At 40.0% G+C, this 22,945-nt stretch overlaps 1 protein-coding gene across 1 annotated transcript; it reads left to right on the top strand.

Annotated features, from left to right (window-relative positions):
* Positions 1 to 10,413: 10,413 nt before the first annotated feature.
* LOC311038188 (interleukin-1 beta-like) lies at positions 10,414 to 15,752 on the top strand. The gene is made up of 6 exons (XM_084047574.1): positions 10,414 to 10,578; positions 10,873 to 10,924; positions 11,924 to 12,170; positions 13,612 to 13,788; positions 14,986 to 15,122; positions 15,523 to 15,752. The coding sequence occupies exons 1-6, from the start codon at positions 10,544 to 10,546 to the stop codon at positions 15,727 to 15,729; spliced, it is 855 nt and encodes a 284-aa protein (XP_083903700.1). The 5' UTR covers positions 10,414 to 10,543; the 3' UTR covers positions 15,730 to 15,752.
* The last annotated feature ends 7,193 nt before the right edge of the window (positions 15,753 to 22,945 follow it).

The raw sequence follows: 22,945 nt of genomic DNA, 5'->3' as shown, positions 1-22,945 counted from the left end.
AACTTTTTTTTTTTTTACAACCAAGGTTTATATTTTAGCTTGTAATTAAAGTAAATAAAAGATGAGTGTTATTATTTTTTCATTTACTGCTTTCTATAGTTCTAGCAATTTTCACAATATTTTTTACAGTGGGCGGGGGCATTCTGTCCGGTGGCTAAATGTGTATTTTTTACACAATAAAAAAGGTCCTGTGGTCTTTGATGGCCAGATATGAGTTATTGGGGACTAGAAGAGCTACTGTAAATAATAATACAGAAAACGCTGTGTTATTGTGTAAAAAATGACATATTTATTATATTTTTATTTAGAATGCCCCCGTCCACTGTAAAAAAGAAAATTGCTAAAACTATAGAAAGCAGTAAATAAAAAATAAAAAACACTCATCTTTTATTTACTTTAATTACAATCATAAACCTTGGTTGTAAAAACCCAAAGTTGTCCTTTAAGTAAAAGTATCAATACTGCAATGTAGAAAGTAAAAGTCCGGAATTCAAAATGTACAATTTTGTACAATGAGTAAAAGTACAAAAGTATTGGTACCAAAATATACTTAAAGTATCAAAAGTAGAAAGTACTCATTATGCATAATGAGGGACATTCTGCATAATGAGTACTTTCTACTTCCCAAATGTAAAAGCATTTCTGAAAAAAAGAGGGATGTCATGTGACTGGTCTCAGTGAGGAGACTGGCAGTAAGAGCAGTAGTTAAATGGAGCTGCTTTGTGAAAACTGTATAATGTCTATTGAGAACTGTAATGAGGACCGATCTATTGAACACCTGCTTGTAGACTGACAGACTGTCAGAGGTCACAGTACGTTTGGCGGAAAATGGGCACAAATTGGGTTTGGATTGGATGCTGCAATGTATGGGGGTTTTGAGGAAACAATGTCTGTCATGGATCAGGAGTTCCATTGGTCATGTTGTGTGCACTGTGTGGTCAACCAACTATGGCAGGGTTTCTCAAAGTGGGTGTCGTGGCACCCTAGGGTGCCATGACACAGGTCCAGGGTTGCCTCAGAATACTTGTATCAATATCACTTCAGTTTAACCACTTAACCACCCTCTAAACTTTGTGAAACAGACCTGAGATGCACTGTACTTGGTGCGATCTTTATCAGCCTACAGTACAATTCTCCAAAAATTCACCACAAATTGCCGATCTACAAGCTCACAACGCGTCACAACATGACGCGTTGTGAGCTTGTAGATCTGCTATTTTTGGTGAATGTATCCCTCCAGAATAGGGATGTTGGGATTTAAGTGGTTAAATGCCAAGTATAAAGGTTATTTTCAATCTGTCCGAATGGAAACAGATATTATCTCAAGTTTTCCTCCTCCTGACATTGTATCTTAGAGGGAAAGATTGACATATTTGACATACATGTAAGGTGCTGTAAAGTAAATGTAATTCAGGGGTGCCATGGATGAAAAGATTATTTACAGGGGTGCCCTGAGCCAAACATGTTTGAGAACCACTGAACTATGGAACACTGGATGTGCCATGGTCATACGCCAGGAGTCCATGTAGATGTTGATTTACGAGGTCCTAGTAATGGTCATCCTATCTTCAGGTGAGGTGGTATAAGAACGTACGTCCAGTCGTGAAAGTTACATCATACAAAGGTTTATTATAGAAGAGTTCACAGCAACGAAGATACAGCAAGCAAGCAGCGTGGTGCAGCATCATGATCCGAATCTCTCTCTCCTCTCCTTTACGTGACATATTTATATCGTTTCAGGGGCTCCCAGAATCTACTATACTGTTCTCACCACAGAAATGACACAAACATGTTTACGTGACAATTAAACCAAATGGACCCTTACGGGTCCATATGGTTCCATTTGTACACTCTCAGAGTTATGGTGGTCCATTGTCTAATGCATGGGTTCTCCGGGGCCCCCCCCAGGACCCTATACCCACATCAGCCATTTTCAAAGAAACACCACAAATCTTGTATGGGGTCCCTGGCACACAATCTTTTCAGATGGGGGGGGGGTCCGCGGCCAAATACCGCAGACTATGGCCGCGGAATGTTCATCTGTTCATCTGCTTGTTAATGGCTTTCAGATGTCTCTGCTGTGTCTCTCTCTGCATGCTGTGTGCTGTGTTCTTATCGATCAGGATAATACAGCTGTAGACTAGATCTGATCTTTTTAAGTGACTGTTATAGTTGGTGTCTCGACCCGTCCTAATTGTGAAGATCTAAACATCCTTTTCTACTATCAAAATGAGTGACTTTGATTTGTCCCAGGCTCTGGAAAGGTACGTTTATATTAAGTATATCCCTTTTAAAGATGTATCACTGCTGTACATTATATGCATTTATAATAATTTGTGTTGTTTCACGTATTTTAGCTATTTGATTAAATTGATATACGGACCTGAACATTTATTTTCTGTTTGAATTTCTGTAAAGAGCTGGAGAGATGGAGAAACCCTGAACAAACACTCTGTAGCAATGATTACTATCAGAATATAGAGCTATTTAACACTTATTCTAACAACAAATGCCATACAGTACTTTTAACTAAAGGTTGAATTAATGCAGATGGAGTTCAACAAACAAACAAAGTGTTAATGCTTCATATTGCACATGTTGTATTTGCAATGTTGTCCCTGAGGTATTTTAATAATGATGTTTTTTTTATATCAGTTCAACTGAGGACTCAGAAGAAAATGCATTTGAAAGCCGCACCTGCATGGTAAGTTGGTGCATTATCTTATACTTGCTGCTATGTTGATGCACGTTACGTCTAACCTCATGCAGTCTTTTTCCCCCTTGATATTAATAATCTTGAAGATTTGTGCAAGTCTTTGAATATATATATTTTAATAAGTGAACAAGTGAACATTTGTAACTCAAATCTTTGCTTCGGGGGGGGGGGGGGGGGGGTCCCTGGGGTCCTTGGGGTCCCTGGAACAAAACATTTTGAGATCTACAAGTTCTGGATTAAATGTGTTAATGATTAGTTGATGTGTACTAACTAGGGCATACAGGATGAGATCTTAATGAATGACGTGTATAGGGCGGCGTACAGGAGGAGATCCTGAGCGTGGACGTGGGGTTGGATCTGGTGGATTACATCCAGCGGCCTATCAGCCTCAGGGAGGCTTTACCAGGCTATATCAGCATGGGGGGGATCTCCATGTTGGCGGTGGCTCTGAAAAGGATGAAACTGTTCAGAAAGGCTGCGTCCTCCGATGAGCACATGGTCAGCGTGGAAGGACTTTTAGACGGTAGAACAACTTTTTAAATGTTTGATAATGCATATTACTTTTTTTTTTTTTTTTTTTCTGGGACCACAATCTACACTAGTGGTGGGCAACTTTGTTGATGGAGAGGGCCACTATATTTCCACACTCACTCCAGAGGGCCACTATATTTCCACACTCACTCCATAGGGCCACATTGCATAATACTGTCGGGCCATTCTATGTCACATAAAAGTAGCAGAAATCTGCAAGCTCAAAACACGTCGCAGTGCGACGCGTTGGCCGCGGGTCCACGGCCAAGTACATATCACATTTGGGGGTCCTAGACATTAAAAAGTTTGAGCACCACTGATATAGCAACATACGTTTTTCAGAAAACCATTTAGAAGACATTTTTAGAATCGGCTTTGGGTCTTAATGGCTGAAAATCCAACTGTTTACATGTATGTTACATTCTGACTAGGTCATCTACTATGCTAGTATGCTTTTTGCATACAATGACATGCCCAAAGTAGGGATGCTAGGTTGACAGTGGTTGACACCAAACCCATGGAAATGCTAAAATAGTGAAATGAAAAGTTATGGAGTTTTTGTCATTTAAATAACTGTATACCGTCAACCACCCCTACAGGAACAGAAGTGATGTTCACCAGGGAACTAGAAAAAAAGAGAACTAATTGAATTGTCCATTGACTTTGCTTCATTGGCTGTTAATGGAGTAAAACATAAAACATACTTGTAGAGCAGACAGACCACACCGACTGTCTAATTCAGTGGTTCCTAAACTGGAGGTCAGGACAACTCCTTTGCACCTGGAGTCTAACTTTGTGCTGACCTAACTATCAAAATTGGACTTTATCCAAGTTTCAGCTTTAAACCATGCACTGCCTTGCACCATAGATAAAGGGTTCTCAAACGTTTCAGGCCGCCGACCCCCCAAAATAATCATATTTGAACTGGGGACCCCCCCAAAATAATCATATTTGAACTGGGGAGTGAGGACCCCCCACCCTGACAAGCACTTGGAATTGTAGGCATTACATTTAGTTTGACTCGGTTCCACAGACAAATATTGTGAAAATAGCCGATCTACAAGCTCACAACGCCTCGCACTGTGAGGCGTTGTGAGCTTGTAGATCGGCTAGTTTGCCTCTTTCTTATGTAACAATTTGGTCAATTTGGTATTAAAAAGGTCTTAACTACTTAAATTGTATCTTTATAGATGTACAGATACCCTGTATACACTTATACTGTATGTTGGTTTATTTACTGTTGAGTGAGAAAACAATGTTGCACAATAAGATAATCATCTGGGGACCCCCCAAAATAATTTGGGGACCCCCAGTTTGGGAACCACTATAGTTCATCTAAATAGGGCCTTGAGAGTGTATAAATACTGCTGTTAACCAAATGGACAAATGGATACATTGACTCTTGAGGATTAGTGTTGAAACAATTATTCTCTAGCATTTCATGAACTCCTTAACCAACAACAAGCTTGAATTTGATTGATTCCACTGTGTGTCTAAAATAAGGCTTTTCTTCTCCTTCATCCAGACAACATCATGAAGACCATCGTTCATGGCCTTGCATCCATGAAGGAATCCTTCCGTCGCCGGAATTCGGGATGTGAGGAGTTTACTCTGTGTGACACCTCGCACAAGAATCTGGTCCAGTCTGTCGAGAACCAGAGGGAACTACTGGCCACCACTCCCAGAGGAGGATCTCAGACAGGTACAAGACAAACTACACTATAAAATCATATAATTTAACATTTTGTACCACGTTAATTATCTGGTGTAATTCAACATTTTGTATTTAGAAAAACAGAAAAGTGCAAGCACTACTCTTAAAGGGGCACGAGAGGGGCTGATTTTGTCGTTTGTTTTGCGGTTCAGGTTAAAAGCTACGGCAGATTAAAAACACGGCAGGCAATGTAGCTGCAGCTAATAACATTAACAACGGGTGTGCTAAATGTAGGTGTGCTTACATCACAGAGCACTATAAGGTCAGTCTTAGGTAGCTCTCCACCAAACAGACTACAGATTACTACAGACTGGCAGTCGAATGAAGTCGGGAGATCAGTCGGTTGGAAGGTGTGAAAAAAAGTTGATGAATGCACCTGAGAGTCGACACTGACAGGCAACTATGGTGCTAAAAATAGTATATGGCTTGATGTCTTTTTCAACAACAAGCTCACTGCTATCTGACGGTCGAAATCTGACCAAGCTTTCTAGGTCAGCTTTCGACGCTTCGCTAAAACTTGCGACCCGACGCGACAGTGTACCCACCGCCCATTCAACAGCAGATTTAACAGTTTACCCACCACCCATTTAACAGCAGATTTAACAGTGTACCCACCACCCATTCAACAGAAGATTTAACAGTGTACCCACCGCCCATTTAACAGCAGATTTAACAGTGTACCCACCGTCCATTCAACAGCAGATTTTTGGCAACAGACGCTTTCCAAAACGTACCGCCACCGACGGTGGTGCGGTGGAGAGCTACCTTAAGGAGGGTAATAACCACAAACCTGACTATGGCAGTGATCTGTTGCTATTGTGGGCAACACGTCATGCTGACTGCCATGTTTTTAATCTGCTGTAGTTTTTAACCTAGAAGGAACATCATTTGAGCTTCAAAATCAGCCTAGGGTTTCATTAGTCAGTAAGAGTTCTTAAAGTAGCCTACTTGAAAAGTTAAAACATGGTAAACAATAAACATGCCTGTCTGTCTGCCACCCCCTCTCTCTCTTCAGTGAAGTTTAAGCTAACACGGTACAAACCAGCACCACCAAACAGACAGAGACCTGTGGTCTTCACCATCATCAGTGACAACACCCATTATCACATCTGCTGCTCTGGGCAGGGGGAGAAGCCTGTCTTGATGCTTGAGGTACGTACGTACTCACTCACAAGGGTGTTAAAAAGTTAATCACCCTATTTAAGACATCGGCGCGTTATGAGTTTGTAGATCAGTTTTTTTGTTTGTTTTCAGTGACAATAATATAAAGAGTGTCAAGCTAACTGCTGTCATGTGCGTTAGGTTGGTCTGCTTCATAGATGACATGTCACATATCTTTTGTGTGACACTGTAGTATGATCAAGAGGGCGTTTATTAATGAAATAACGTTAGAATATGAAGATAAGAGTTTTCTGGCCAACAACAACGATATAGGGGTTTGAGTGGTTAAAGAATATGGAAAGTAATCATGTCTGTCTGTCTGTTTATTATTGTCATGACAGACGTGTTCTGACACAGAGTTAGAAGTCCTCACTGCAGAAGGAGGCATGGATCGCTTCCTCTTCTACATGAAGAAAGGAGGAGACCAAAGTCGTACCTTTGAGTCAGTGAAGCATCATGGCTGGTTCATCAGCACATCTTCGAAGGACAATAAACCTGTGCAGATGTGTAAGGAGGACAACATGAGTCGTGACATTTACTTTAAGTGATCGCCTAGTTCTCTCCTAGCCATGGGATTATGTTAATGCATTTCTTTCCTAAGAGATGGGATGTTACAATACATTTCAATGTTATGTTTTTATTTTCATTCCACAGCACAGTCATAGTGCATAGACAATTTATTTTTCAAAGTTGCTTAGAGTTCTATTAAAGGGCCTATGACATTAAGTATAATAGCTAAACCTGTTCATGCCTGATTAAGTCTGACGGGTTGACATTGACCTTGGACACAACTTTAAAGGGCAAAAGCTTTACCAAAAAACGAATTAAAAAAATATATGATATTGATAGTACATTCTTACACCTATATATTATCAATACACATGGTTAGTTTATTTTAATGCTTTTAACAAAAATGTAAACAAAATGTTTGAAGTTGTGAATCCTTATGTTATGGGTATGTTTGGCTTGTTTGGACTGGAACACTCCAGAGATGCTTCTACAATTTACTTTATGAATGTTCTGAATGAAACTGATGTATTTAGGATGTGTTCTCACGTTGTGCATATGAAATGTATTTCTCTATGACTGTATGACTATGAATGTGTTTATTTTAAAATGTCCTCATTCAAGTTCATGAACTCTTCTCCTTTCATGTGTGCATCCTTACCGTAAGGATGCACACACATCATGTACACTAGATCTAGTGATCTAATTCTAGTGTACACTAGATCTAGGTAAGGGAACTTTTACTTACCTTGGCGCCACCCAGTGGAGCAGCCTGGACACTGCAACCAAACTGACTTTAAACTGTTGAACTTGTAAACAGTCAACAGAGAGTCATCATGTCTGATGATGGAAAAGGTTCCAGGCTGATGTTATCTTATGAAACCTATGAAAAAGTTTAATTTGCAACACAATTTTATACAATATGTAGTGGGGGTCCTGTAGCCCTAGAATGGCTTTGATATAATATTACATAGGCTATCTTCAGTGGTGAAAAACGTTTTTTACTTAAGTAAAAGTATCAATACTGCAATGTAGAAATACTCTGTTACAAGTACAAGTCTGTAATTCCAAATTTACTTGAAAAAGCGCAAAAGCATTGGTATCAAAATGTTTTTACATTTGGGAAGTAGATACTCATTATGCAGAGGGACATTCTTCTGCATAATGAGTACTTTCTACTTCCCAAATGTAAAAACATTTCTGAAAAAAAGAGGGATGTCATGTGACTGGTCTCAGTGAGGAGACTGGCAGTAAGAGTAGTAGTTAAATGGAGCTGCTTTGTGAAAACTGTATAATGTCTATTGAGAACTGTAATGAGGACCAATCTATTGAACACCTGCTTGTAGACTGACAGACTGTCAGAGGTCACAATACGTTTGGGGGAAAATGGGCACAAATTAGGTTTAATGTAAATGTCACATATAATGCTGCAATGTACTGTATGGGGGTTTTAAGGAAACAATATCTGTCACGGATCAGGAGTTCCATTGGTCAGGTTGTGTTCACTGTGTGGTCAACCAACTATGGAAAACTCCATGTGCCATGGTCATACAACCGGAGTCCATCTCTGGAGAGGTGGTCTTCAAACAAATTAAAACTGAACTAAAAAGACAAAGAACACTTGACTCCAGACAAAAAAAAAGCTGAAGTCATGGCACATATTGACACTGTAAAACAATGTTCTGTCAATAAACTGGCATTTACATGACATGTTAATAAGCATTTCAATAACACAATAGTGTTATAGAGCACCGAAGTCTGATGTAATTTACACATCCTACCTGGGTCGCGGTCCCCCCCCCCCGTTCTGAATTCCCATAGACGTGTTTAATATCGCGTCAGATAAGAACTGTGTTCCAAAAATAAACAAATGACCCCGGCGGTTTGACTCTTATGGCTATGAACCACCAACTGACGGTGAGAAAACGATAATGTTACTTCCGACGAATAGTAACATTTTCGCCGGAAAGGACTGTTTCAAATATGAGTGACTGACTATCATAAACGATACAGAGCCTCCTCCCTGACAATATCGCAGAGACAGTTTGTTTATTTTTGGACCACAATTTTTATATGAGACGATTCTAAGATGACCCAATGTTATTCTCCATAGAGACATTACTTTACGACCTAGGGGATGGACGAGTGACGTCAGGACTTCTGTACTCTATTGAAATGCTTATTAACATGTCATGTAAATGCCAATTTATTGTAAACCCTGAATGATTTCAATAAAGTATATTGAATGTGAATGCAGGTGAATATGGGGAACACAATGTGACAGGTGTGATTAATTACCCCACACACACCAATCGCAAGGCACCTGTCCATTGTGTGCCCCAGAGCTGGTGTGCCCCGTATGTATATAACATACTAGAGGTGCGGGTCGCTACGCAACCCTTCCGTCTAGTCGCTGGCGCGAGGCTCTCGTGTAGTAGGCTGTAGACGTTTTCGACACGCAAACCAAAAGCGAGAGCAACAGTGTTTTGAGACGCAAACCGAAAACGAAAACGAAAGCAAACTGAGAGACACATTTCACCCGTTCATCTATCTATGTATTCACACAGGCTCTTAGAGGACCAGAATGTGCGGCACAGATTGATGAAGCAGCCCGCTCAGCCCAGCGAGACGGCGTTCTCTGCGTTCAACCCTCCCAAAGAGTCAGACAGACAGTATTTGGATGGGGGGCGGGGTTGCCGGGGTTGCCATGTCCAGGAGTTGTAAGCGTGAAGTGGCGTGTAATTGGTTAGGGAAAGTGCGTCCACGCATGCGCAGTGCACAGCGCGGTGTTTTTGCATAAAGCTGGTTGCTTGTTGCTCGCGCGCAATCTGGCAACACTGATGCAACTTACAGACGTACAAACATTCTGGCGCATGACTGTAGATTCCAATTGTAAGGTAGATGTAGTGTGGAGTGTCACTGTGGGCTCGCCCTGACGTGCGGCCTCCCAGAGGTAAGTGGAGATCTCTGACCTTGGGCAGGGTGATTGAGGGGCGGTACATTCCCCGGTACCTCCCCAATCAGACTGAAATGATGACTGCTGTCTGTGTCTACTCAAGCAAGTGACGACACCTGTGTACTGATCAGCCAGGGTTAAGACTGAAGCCACCCTGCTCGGTTAGAGGCTCAAACTCCTGGGAGAGGAAAGCAGCGTCGGGCGGTATGCTACACACACACTCCACTGTTCTTAGATAGATGTTGTTAGCTGGGTGTATTCTAATCAGTGTTGTCTCTCCTCCTGTAGGCAACCTCCGGAGTTTCATACTAAGCAGGGGAAAAAGGACTCTGTTTCAAACGCCCCATTGGGGAAGAAGATTTAAGTTTGTTTTGCATTAGCCCTCCCCCTGCCTTTGTTGAATTCCCGCAAATAAAATACTTTGCTTTTTGAAATTCAAGCCTCTCTGCCTCTTGGTGTTGGTCAGTGCTCACAGTAGCACTGATATAGCAACATACATAAAAAAAAAAAAAAAAAAAAGGATTTAGAAGACATTTAGTAGAATCGTAACCTCAAGCCTCAATGGGTTAATAGAAAAAACTGTGTCAAACAAAAGTTAAAAATGTTGAACTATAGTATATGTCTGCCTGATGACCAAAAGTCTAATATCTCCCCTCAGCCAAGGGGAAATTCCCCTTTTAAGCTAGTGGATAACTTGTTTAGGTGAAACTAACTTTCCACGCTGGTTTGTTTTTGACCAAAGGAACCTGCCTCCCGGAAGTTTCACTTCTTTAAATAAGAGCCTCTGTCCAAGGGCTTTAGTTTCAGAGCGCCTGCCTGTCTGCATGCTGTTTGCTGTGTTCTTATCGATCAGGATAATACAGCTGTAGACTAGACTGATCTTTTTAAGTGACTGTTATAGTTGGCGTCTCGACCCGTCCTAATTGTGAAGATCTAAACATCATTTTCTACTATCAAAATGAGTTACTTTGATTTGTCCCAGGCTCTGGAAAGGTACGTTTATATTAAGTAGATCCCTTTTAAATATGTATCACTACTGTACATTATATGCATTTGTAATAATTTGTGTTGTTTCACGTATTTTAGCTATTTGATCAAATTGATATACGGACCTGAAAAAAAAGATATTCTAACAACAAATACCATAGGCCTACAGCCCTTTTAACTTATTATTCATGTGTACCCATTGCTTTTAGTCTTAATGCTTCACATTGAACATGTTGTATATGGAATGTTGTCCCGAGGTATTTTAATAATGATGGTTTTGGTCTGTTTTTTCTATATCAGTTCAACTGAATCAGAAGAAAATGCATTTGAAAGCCGCACCTGCATATTTATGGTAAGTTGGTGCATTATCTCACTAAAGGGTTTTATCTCTTAACCACTTAAACTCATAGTGTTAGTGAAACGAACTTGAGTTGCTTATTTCTGTCTACAACAAATGACTTCACCTAAAATATCCGATCTACAAGCACAAAACGTTTTGAATAGGAATGCTGGGGTTCTAGTGGTTAAATAGGCTCCAGACTTTCACTTTTTTGGCCATGTGTATTGGACCAGTGGAAGTGACCTTTTTGTGGACAACGTGGTTGAAACACTCTTAACCTTAATCTCATGATGTACAACACGCTGATATTACTTTTTTCACCTTAATGTCTAATATCATATACAGTATATACTTAATGTTTAATATCATATACAGTATATACTTGATGCTATGCTGATGCACCTTACGTCTAACCTCACATACCGTATGGGAAGGATATGCTGTGTATGTATATAGATATATTTTTGTAGATTTGTCTTTTTCCCCCTTGATCTTAAAAATGTGTTGATGTGTACTAACTAGGGCGTTGGTTCTCAAAGTGGGGTCCGGGGACCCCCAGGGGTACTTGAGGGGGTTCCAGGGGGTACCCAGCTAAATGATGGATAGGAACCAAATGGACCCTTATGGGTCTGTAACTCTGAGAGTGTACAAATGGAACCAAATGGACCCTAACGGGTCCATTTGGTTCCATTTGTACACTCTCAGAGTTAGATTAACATTGATTTTACAATATGAATTGGGGTCCCAGAGATAGAAATGTCATTAAATGGGGGTCTGCAGCCTAATGCATGTCAAACTGGGGGGTCCTTGAAATTAAAATGGTTGAGAATCACTGCTATAGAGCCGTAAAAAATCTTCTCTTATGGGGGTCTCTGGCATATCTATTCAAATGGGGGTCTGCGGGCTAATAAGTGTCAATTTGGGGGTCCTTGACATGAAAAAGTTTGAGAACCACTGAACAGGGCATACAGGATGAGATCTTAATGAATGATTTGTGTTGATGATGTGTAGGGCGGCGTACAGGAGGAGATCCTGAGCGTGGTGGACGTGGGGTTGGATCTGGTGGATTACATCCAGCGGCCTATCAGCCTCAGGGAGGCTTTACCAGGCTATATCAGCGTGAGGAGGATCAGCATGAGGGGGATCTCCATGCTGGCGCTGGCTGCGGTGGCTCTGAACAGGATGAAACCGTTCAGAAACGCTGCTTCCTCCAATGAGCACGTGATGGACATGATCAGCATGGAAGGACTTTTAGACGGTAGGACAACTTTTTAAAATGTTCAAGAACCCCCCAGTTTGATAATGCAAAATGTGTGCAAATCTTTCAATATATAGAGGCTACATACATATTCTAAAGCGTATATTTGTAATTCAAATCATTGCTTCTAGGGGGATAATTTGAGATGGGGGTCCGTGGCCAAATACATATCATTTTGGGGGTCCTCGACATGAAAAAGTTTGAGAACCACTGATATTGTGACATACGTTTTTCAGAAAAACGATTTTTTTTTTCCCGGCCTCAGGTCTTAATGGCTTAAATTCAACTGTTTACATGTATGTTACATTCTGGTCATCTACTATGCTAGCCGATCTACAAGCTCACAACGGCTTGCAATGCGACCGTAGATCGGTTATTAAAAAAAAAAAGAAGTAGAACATTTTTGCATACAATGACATGCCCAAAATAGGGATGCTAGGTTGACAGTGGTTGACACCAAAGTTTTTGTCATTGTAAATTTATATAACTGTATACGGTCAACCACCCCTACAGGAACAGAAGTGGTTTTTCACCAGGGAACTAGAAAAAAGGAGAACTAATTGTCCATTGCCTTTGCTTCATTGGCTGTTAATGGAGTAAAACGTAAAACATACTTGTAGAGTAGACAGACCACATACCGGCTGTCTAATTCAGTGGTTTCCATACTGGAGTTCGGGACAACTCCTTTGCACCTGGAGTCTAACTTTGTGCTGACCTAACTATCAAAATTGGACTTTATCCAAGGTTCAGCTTTAAACCATGCACTGCCTTGCACCATAGATCAAGGGTTCTCAAACTTTTCAGGCTGCGACCTCCCAAAATAATCATATTTGAACTGGGAACCCCCCCAAAATAATCATATTTGAACTGGGGACTCCCCACCCTGACAAGCACTTGGAATTGTAGGCATTACATTTAGTTTGACTCTGTTCCACAGACAAATATTGTGAAAATAGACGATCTACAAGCTCACAACGCCTCGCACTATGAGGCGTTGTGAGCTTGCAGATCGGCTATATATTTTTTCTCTTTCTCATGTAATGTTTGACAATTTGGCCAATTTGGTATTAAAAAGGTCTTAAAGTCATTCAATTGTATCTTTATAAATGTACAGATACCCTTTATACACTTATACTGGTTTGTTTACTGTTGAGTGGGAAAAAAATGTTGCACATTAAGCTAATCATGTGCAGACCCCCAAAATAATTTGGGGACCCCCAGTTTGGGAACCACTGCCATAGATCATCTAGATGGGGCCTTGAGAGTGTATAAATACTGCTGTAACCAAATGGACCCATGATACAAATGGATACATTGACACTTGAGGATTCGTTTTGAAACAATTCTCTAGCATTTCATGAACTCCTTAACCAACAGCGAGCTTGAATTTGATTGATTCCACTGTGTGTCTAAAATTAGGCTTTTCTTCTCCTCCATCCAGACAACATGGTGAGGACCATCGTTAATGGCCTTGCATCATCCTGCGAGAGCTTCCGTCGGCGGAATTCGGCATGTGAGGAGTATACTCTGTGTGACACCAAGCACAAGAACCTGGTCCAATCTGACGGGAACCAACTACTGGCCACCACTCTGAAAGGAGGATGTTTCAGTGAGAGAGGTAATACACTATCACATCATATCATTTAACATTTTGTATCACGTTAATTATCTGGTGTAATTCAACATTTTGTATTTAGAAAAACAGAAAATTGCAAGCACTACTCTTAAAGGGGCACGAGAGGGGCTGATTTTGTCGTTTGTTTTGCGGTTCAGGTTAAAAGCTACGGCAGATTAAAAACACGGCAGGCAATGTAGCTGCTGCTAATAACATTAACAACGGGTGTGCTAAAGGCAGGTTTGCTTACATCACAGAGCACTATAACTATGTAACGATTTATTCTCTAGGCAACATCAGCAGGCTTTCACCACGGGTGCAAAATGGCCTCCCGCACGGGGCGCTACAGCCTCCCCGATTTACAGGAAGGCTGGTAGATGAACCTTGTAGATAACTGTCATTTCTGCAAACATGTAAACAGTTCTAGGCTAGCGTTTTACCAAGAAACGTTAGGGTGACAATGGGGACAGGAAATAAGGTTAAGAGGCACTGCACCTCAGCACTTCCATCCAGGACAGGTTGCACCCCTAAAATAAAGAAAGCCAATTACTTTTTCATTATGTCAGTGATGTGAAACTGCATACGAGGAGTTAGGTAAAGAAAAGTTAGGTAGAGGAAAGAGCATTGTATAATATTCACAACAAACTATAAGGTCAGTCTTAGGTAGCTCTCCACCAAACAGACTACAGATTGCTATAGACTGGCAGTCGAATGAAGTCGGGAGATCAGTCGGGTTGGGAGGTGTGAAATAAGGTTGATGAATGCACCTGATGGCGGATTCAGACTATGGTCCCGGGTGCGCACCCCGGACCACATGGCAGATGTTGTGATAGTGTGAACGTAGCGTACCGTTCCCCGTAACGCATCACCGTCTCCGATTGCTGCGCACCCGGGAACGGAATGCTGCAATGTGACTCCATCCGTAACAAGAGAAGGAAGTGGACTGCTAATCATATACCACAAACCTGACTATGGCAGTGATGTGTTGCTGTTGTGGGCAACAAGTCATGCGGGCAACATGCCATACTGACTGCCATGTTTTTAATCTGCTGTAGTTTTTAATCTAGAAGGAACATCATTTGAGCTACAAAATCAGCCTAGGCTTTCATTAGTCAGTAAGAGTTCTTAAAGTATCCTATAAGTTAAACATGGTAAACAATAAACATGCCTGTCTGTCTGCCACCCCCTCTCTCTCTTCAGTGAAGTTTAAGCTAACACGGTACAAACCAGCACCACCAAACAGACAGAGACCTGTGGTCTTCACCGTCATCAGTGACAACACCCAGTATCACATCTGCTGCTCTGGGCAGGGGGAGAAGCCTGTCTTGATGCTTGAGGTACATATACTCACTCATTAGTCACCGTATTTAAGACATTGACGCGTTATGAGTTTGTAGATCTGTTTTTTTTTTTCTTTTTTTTCAGTGACAATAATATAAAGAGTGTCAAGCTAACTGCTGTCATGTGCGTTAGGTTGGTCTGCTTCATAGATGACATATGACATGTCACATATATTTTGTGTGACACTGTAGTATGATCAAGAGCGCGTTCATTTATGAAATAAAGTTAGAATGTGGAGATAAGAGCTTTCTGGCCAACAGCAACGATATAGGGGTTTGAGTGGTTAAAGAATATGGAAAGTAATCATGTCTGTCTGTCTGTCTGTCTGTCTGTCTGTCTGTCTGTCTGTCTGTCTGTCTGTCTGTCTGTCTGTCTGTCTGTCTATTGTCATGACAGGCGTGTTCTGACACAGAGTTAGAAGTCCTCACTGCAGAAGGAGGCATGGATCGCTTCCTCTTCTACATGAAGAAAGGAGGAGACCAGAGTCGTACCTTTGAGTCGGTGAAGCATCATGGCTGGTTCATCAGCACATCACTGGAGGAAGATAAACCTGTGCAGATGTGTCAGGAGGACAACATGAGTCGTGACATTTACTTTAAGTGATCGCCTAGTTCTCTCCAAGCCATGGAATGTTACAATGCATTCCTCTCCTAAGAGATGGGGTGTTAACGATGCATTTCTCTCCTAAGAGATGGGATGTTACAATACATTTCAATGTTATGTTTTTTTTTTCATTCCACAGCAAGTTGCTTAGAGTTCTAGGCCTATGACCTAGGCCTATGACATTAATTATGATAGAATATAGCTAAACCTGTTTATGCCTGATTAAGTCTGGCTTAACTTTAAAGGGCAAAAGCTTTTACAAAAAAACACAACACAAAATATATGATATTAATAGTACATTCTTACACCTATATGTTATCAATACACATGGTTAGTTTATTTTAATGCTTTTAACAAAAATGTAAACGAATGTTTGAAGTTGTGAATCCTTATGTTATGGGTATGTTTGGCCTGTTTGGACTGGAAAACTCCAGAGATGCTTCTACAATTTACTTTACGAATGTTCTGAATGAAACTGATGTATTTAGGATGTGTTCTCACGTTGTGCATATGAAATGTATTTCTCTATGACTGTATGACTATGAATGTGTGTTTATTTTGAATTTCTTTGTACTTCTTTATTTAATACTCATCTCTACCAATGGTTGGTGAATGGTGAGCCTCATTCACGTTTATGAACTCCTCTCCTTTCATTAACATTAATAAAGGAGAGAGTTTTAATTCACAGGTTGAGTTATGAACACAACTCTGGGTTCAATGAGCCTGAGCCCGAGTCAACCCCATCTATTAATACATGTTCAGATTGGAATAATCTACCAAATTCTATTAGAACAATTACCTCATTTCATGTCTTCAAGACTTTGCTAGCTTCTCTTAAATCTACTTGTTCTTGCTTTTGATTGTTGTATTATATAAATTGATTGTATTTTGATATGGATATAGTTCATTTTGATACATTTTATTTTTTAACTTTTTAATTAACTTTAGATGACATGTGTAGCAGATGTAGCGTGGTCTGGGACAGTGTGTGTTTGTTTTGTCGCTGTTACTGTTGTATGTTAAGATTGTTTCATTGTCACCATTGATGATGATGCATCTCAAGGGGTTCATCCTCTAATAAATACATGTTTAATACATACAAAACTGGTGGTAACTTACCACTAGTGATCTAGTCACAGTGTACATGATGTCATGTAGGTAAGGGAACTTTTACCTACGTTGGCGCCACCCAGTGGAGCAGCCTGGACACTGCAACCAAACTGACTTTAAACTGTTGAACTTGTAAACAGTCAACAGTGAGTCATCATGTCTGATGATGGAAAAGGTTCCAGGCTGATGTTATCTTATGAAACCTATGAAAAAGTTCTATTTGCAACACAATTTTATACAATATGTTTATACAATATTTGTGTAGGTCCTGAAGCCCTACAATGGCTGTGATATAATATTACATAGGCCAGCGGTGTCAAACTCGCGGCCCGCGGGCGTTTTGCGGCCCACGGAAAGGTCCGTGGCGGCCCAGGAAATACTTCTAAAAATAGTAAATTGATACTACATCTAACAGACAGAGTCGCATTTTGCACTCACTTGCTGTGCGCGGCCAAGCATCTCTCCCCCACACGCTGCTACTTGGCTGAGTACCTCTGATGGCCCTGCCATTGTCTCCCCAGCTGTGGAATGTTGTGGCTGATTGGCTCGTTAAGAGTCTATTCAACTACTAGTCGAGTAGTAATGGCTATAGGCTACTCTTTGATCCTCACACAGGAGTCAGCACAGCACGGACATGTATTCTCTCTCTCTCTCTCTCTCTCTCTCTCTCTCTCTCTCTCTCTCTCTCTCTCTCTCTCTCTCTCTCTCTCTCTCACACACAAACGTAGTGCAGTGTTATGAAAACTGAATTTGTTCAAGCAAAGAGATGTCAGGTGTCTGGGAGCAGCAAGTGATTTAGATGAATTTTCATGCTGGCTACACCATGTAAATTTGATATTTTTGAAAATATAATAATGGTAATAGCCTAGGTAGTTTAAAAGTATCAAAGCTGCTTCTTTTATTTCTCAGGAGCTTGCCCAGTGAAATCCTCATCAGTATTAATTGAACTCAGAGCGTATTTAAATTCAATCTGGGAAAGCATCTGTGTCATTTTAAGATTTATTTGGCTATTCAAAAATAGCAGATATACAAGCTCATAGTGCGGCACTATGAGCTTGTAGATCTGCTATTTTTGTAAATGTAAATAATTAAAGTAGCTAATCTTCATAAAACATTTTTTAAAGTGATATACTGTAGATAGCAGTGACTGAGATGTAGTGGAGTAGAAAGTTCTGGAAATTGGAAATACTCTAGTAAAGTAAAACTACATCAAATCTGTACTTAGGTACAGTACTTGAGTAAATGTAATTAGTTACTTTACACCACTGTTCTATAAATGTAATTATTTAACCACCCACACACATTACCAGGTATTGTTTAACTTCAAATTTAATTATTCTACTTAAAATGGTTTATAATAATTATAATAATAATAATAATAATAATAATAATAATAATAATAATAATAATAATAAGGGTAATTATTATTATTATTATTATTACCCTTATTATTATTATTATTGTTGTTACAAATTGCATTGTTTGTTTTCTGAGACAAGACAACAGATTGAAAAACAATGCTGTATAACTGAATGCGTGTGAGCGCGCATGTGCATCCGCAACTGGTTCCTGCCCACCTCAAGTCACCATTTGACCAATCTTGCCCGGACACCAAAATTAGTTTGACACCCCTGACATAGGCTATCTTCAGTGGTGAAAAAAGTTTTTTACTTAAGTAAAAGTATCAATGCTGCAATGTTAGAAATACTTTGTTACAAGTAAAAGTCTGGAATTCAAAATTGACTTGAAAAAATATGGTAACAAAATGTACTTAAAGTACCAAAAGTAGAAAGTACTCATTATGCAGAATGTATGGGACATTCTGCATAATGAGGGACATTCTGCATAATGAGTACTTTCTACTTCCCAAATGTAAAAACATTTCTGAAAAAAAGAGGGATGTCATGTGACTGGTGTCAGTGAGGAGACTGGCAGTAAGAGCAGTAGTTAAATGGAGCTGCTTTGTGAAAACTGTATAATGTCTATTGAGAACTGTAATGAGGACCAATCTATTGAACACCTGCTTGTAGGCTGACAGACTGTCAGAGGTCACAATACGTTTGGGGGAAAATGGCACAAAGTGGGTTTAATGTAAATGTCACATATAATGCTGCAATGTACTGTATGGGGGTTTTGAGGAAACAATGTCTGTCATGGATCAGGAGTTCCAATTTATTGTAAACCCTGAATAATTTCAATAAAGTATATTGAATGTGAATGCAGGTGAATATGGGGAACACAATGTGACAGGTGTGATGAATTACCCCACACACACCAATCGCAAGGCACCTGTCCATTGAACCACTGATATAGCAACATACGTTTAAAAAAAAAAACAGGATTTAGAAGACATCAAAATGTTGAACTATAGTATATGTCTGCCTGATGACCAAAAGTCTAATATCTCCCCTCAGCCAAGGGGGAACTCCCTCTTTAAGCTAGTGGATAACTTGCTAACTCTAGGCGTTACAAACTAACTTAACACGCTGGTTTGTTTTTGATGCAAAGGAACCTGCCTCCCGGAAGTTGTGGTTTCACTTCTTTAGATAAGAGCCTCTGTCCAAGGGCTTCAGTTTCAGAGCGCCTGTCTGTCTGCATGCTGTGTTCATATCGATCAGGATAATACACATTAGACTGATCTTTTAAGTGACTGTTATAGTTGGTGTCTCAACCCGTCCTAATTGTGAAGATCCTAACATTTCTACTATCAAAATGAGTGACTTTGATTTGTCCCAGGCTCTGGAAAGGTACGTTTATATTAAGTAGATCCCTTTTAAAGATGTATCACTACTGTACATTATATGCATTTGTAATAATTTGTGTTGTTTCACGTATTTTAGCTATTTGATCAAATTGATATACGGACCTGAAAAAATATTTTCTGTGTATTTAACACTTATTCTAACAACAAATACCATACAGCACTTTTAACTTATTATTCATGTGTACCCATTACTTTTAGTCTTAATGCTTCACATTGAACATGTTGTATTTGGAATGTTGTCCCGAGGTATTTTAATAATGATGGTTTTGGTCTGTTTTTTTTATTTATTTCAGTTCAACTGAGGACTCATTTGAAAGCCGCACCTGCATATGTATGGTAAGTTGGTGCATTATCTCACTAAAGTTTTTTTTCTCTTAACCACTTAAACCCATAGTGTTAGTGAAACAAACTTTTTTTTGGTTATTTCTGTCTACAACAAATGAACAACAAATGAACAAATGACAACGTGGTTGAAACACTCTTTGCACATTAATCTCATGTACAACACTCTGATATTACTTTTTTCACCTTAATGTCTAATATCATATACAGTATACTATACTTGCTGCTACTGTATGTTGATGCACTGTTTTCTAACCTCATGTACATACCGTATGGGAAGGATATGCTGTGTATGTATATAGATACCTTTTTGTAGATCAGTCTTTTTTCCCCTTGATCTTAATGATTAGTTGATGTGTACTAACTACTAGGGCATACAGGATGAGATGTAAGTAAGGATAAGGATAATTCCTTTTAACAGGTCGTTCATGAAAGTCCTTGCGGTCTTGTTTCCAATGAGAACCTGTGAGCAATTAGGGGTTAAGAGTCTTGCTCAGGGACAAATTTCATTTCATCGACACATATGCTGACCTGGCCTGGAATCGAAACCTGGGGCAACCAGGGCCTCTGGCTCCCTAGGCGGGCTCACTAACCATTCAGCTATGGCCGCCCCCTAAGTCTTGTCTTGTCTTTTGGTTGTTGTGATCACGTTTGTCTTGTTTTTTTCTCTGTTGTGTTAATTTTCTCTTTTGTCTGTTTTCTCGTTTACGTCAATTTGTTTTGTGTGAAAAAGGATAGGCAAAATAAGCCATTGGCTTCAACCTACTCCTTTTTGGTCTAAATCATATATGGTGTGATATGATGAAATGTTGAATATATTGAATGTATCCTGCTAAGACCAAAATAAAATACTACTACTACTAGATCTTAATGAATGATTTGTGTTGATGTGTATAGGGCGGCGTACAGGAGGAGATCCGGAGCGTGGACGTGGGGTTGGATCTGGTGGATTACATCCAGCGGCCTATCAGCCTTAGGGAGGCGTTACCAGGCTATATCAGCGTGGGGGGGATCTCCATGTTGGCGGTGGCTCTGAAGAGGATGAAACCGTTCAGAAACGCTGTGTCCTCCGATGAGCACATGGACATGATCAGTCACGGTAGGACAACTTTTTCAATGTTTGATAATGCATATTATTTCATTTTTATATTTTTCTGGGACCACAATCTTTGTTGATGGAGAGGGCCACTATATTTCCGCACTCACTCCAGAGGGCCACATTGCATAATACTGTCGGGCCATTCTATGTCACATAAAAGTAGCAGAAATAGCAGATCTACAAGCTCAAAACGTGTGGCAGTGCGACGCGTTTTGAGCTTGTAGATCTGCTATTTTAGCTATTTTTTTATTTGAATCCTGAAAAGTAACATTATTATGTAATTTCAAAATGCATTTAGTCATGTTAACTTTATGAACTTAAATACAAATGCATTGAACATGAAAAAAGACAATAGAATTGTAATACTAGTCATTAAGCTACTAATATAGACTGAAGTAACTAAAGCGGGTCATGTTTGGAATTGTAACAGCTGAAATCAATAATATATCACTATTCTGATATTAACCTAAGGGCCGCATTAAGTGAAGGTGGGGGCCGCAGGTGACCCCCGGACACTGTAAAGCTTTGTAAGCTCACTGCTATCTTAGGTACCGTGAGAAAAGTCAAAACGTGATTGCACCCTAAGCTGGTCTTAAATCCTCAGACCAGCCCTAAACTGGTCTTAAATCCTTAGACCATTCCTGAGATGGTCTTAAATCCTTAGACCAGCCCTAAAGTACAACTAGTTGCAAGTAGTTGTTGTACTGCGAATCATTGGTGTGGATTGGGCCTAACCCATTAAATCTGGGAAAGCATCTGTGTCATTTTAGATTTTAGCTATACATATATATACATATATACTGTATACGTATAGCACATCTATTCTTAACCCATTATAGACCTGAGGCCGATTCTAAAAACGCCTTCTAAATCCTGTTTTCTGAAAAACTTCAAATATCTATTCAAAAATTACAAAAAATGTATGTTGATATATAGGCTACTGTACATAGCAACATGAACCCTAAAAGGGGTTCCCGTCCTGAAAGGTATAGTTACAAATAGGGGGTTAAAGTGGGGTCCTTGAGGGGGGGGCATTTTAACCACTTTAATCATATTCGATACTTTGGCTATTCAAAAATTGGGGAGATTTGTGCAAATCTTTGAATATATATAAACATATTCTAAAGGCTACAACACTGATGATGCGTCCCAGTTGCATCCATGTGATGTATTTCTTTATTATAAAGCTTACATTTGTAATTCAAATCTTTGCTTCTAGGGGGTCCCTGGAACAACAATATTTTGAGATGGGAGTCCGCGGCAAAATACATATCATTTTGGTGGTCTTCGACATGAAAAGGTTTTGTTAATAAATGATGTATTATATATATAACGATGTATCTGAATAAAACCATATGCACTTGATAGTAGAAAGGGCAGAGGGCAGACTCAAGTGTCTGCCTCTCAGATACATGTGTGTGCGTGTGTGTGTGTGTGTGTGTGTGTGTGTGTGTGTGTGTGTGTGTGTGTGTGTGTGTGTGTGTGTGTGTGTGTGTGTGTGTGTGTGTGTGTGTGTGTGTGTGTGTGTGTGTGTGTGCAACAGAGACTCTGCAAAAGTCTAATTAAGAACATGTCATGATGACCGGAGACATGGTCAGAAAAAGCTGAACCCTCACCCACCCCTGCTCAGATAACTGAGGCTACTGACCAGCACAAAATAGATTCGGACATTGGAACATCCCAGCCTAAAGGCAACAAGGTTACTTTTAGAAAAGGAACTGGCAAGATGAGACAGGGACCAGTGATTGTGACATAGACTTGGAAAGGTCAAAACTCTCAAATGGTTGAACTGTTACTACTAATAACGTTAATGAACGCACTTGGATTACACTGTGACGACATTCATCTCATGTATAAAGACACAAGGGCGCCGATACTGCGGGTGCTTCGGGGCTAAAGCA

This window comes from Gymnoscopelus microlampas (assembly GCF_963454915.1).
Source record: "Gymnoscopelus microlampas genome assembly, chromosome: 21".
Taxonomy (NCBI): domain Eukaryota; kingdom Metazoa; phylum Chordata; class Actinopteri; order Myctophiformes; family Myctophidae; genus Gymnoscopelus; species Gymnoscopelus microlampas.
The sequence above is the reverse complement of the archived record's forward strand: the minus strand, read 5'-3'. Positions and strand labels throughout refer to the sequence as shown.

Coding starts and splice junctions, on each gene's coding strand:
- LOC311038188 (XM_084047574.1), top strand. CDS start 10,544: ATGAGTTACTTTGATTTGTCCCAGGCTCTGGAAAG. Junction 10,579..10,872: donor TTGTCCCAGGCTCTGGAAAG/GTACGTTTATAT, acceptor TTTCTATATCAG/TTCAACTGAATCAGAAGAAA. Junction 13,789..14,985: donor AGGATGTTTCAGTGAGAGAG/GTAATACACTAT, acceptor CTCTCTCTTCAG/TGAAGTTTAAGCTAACACGG.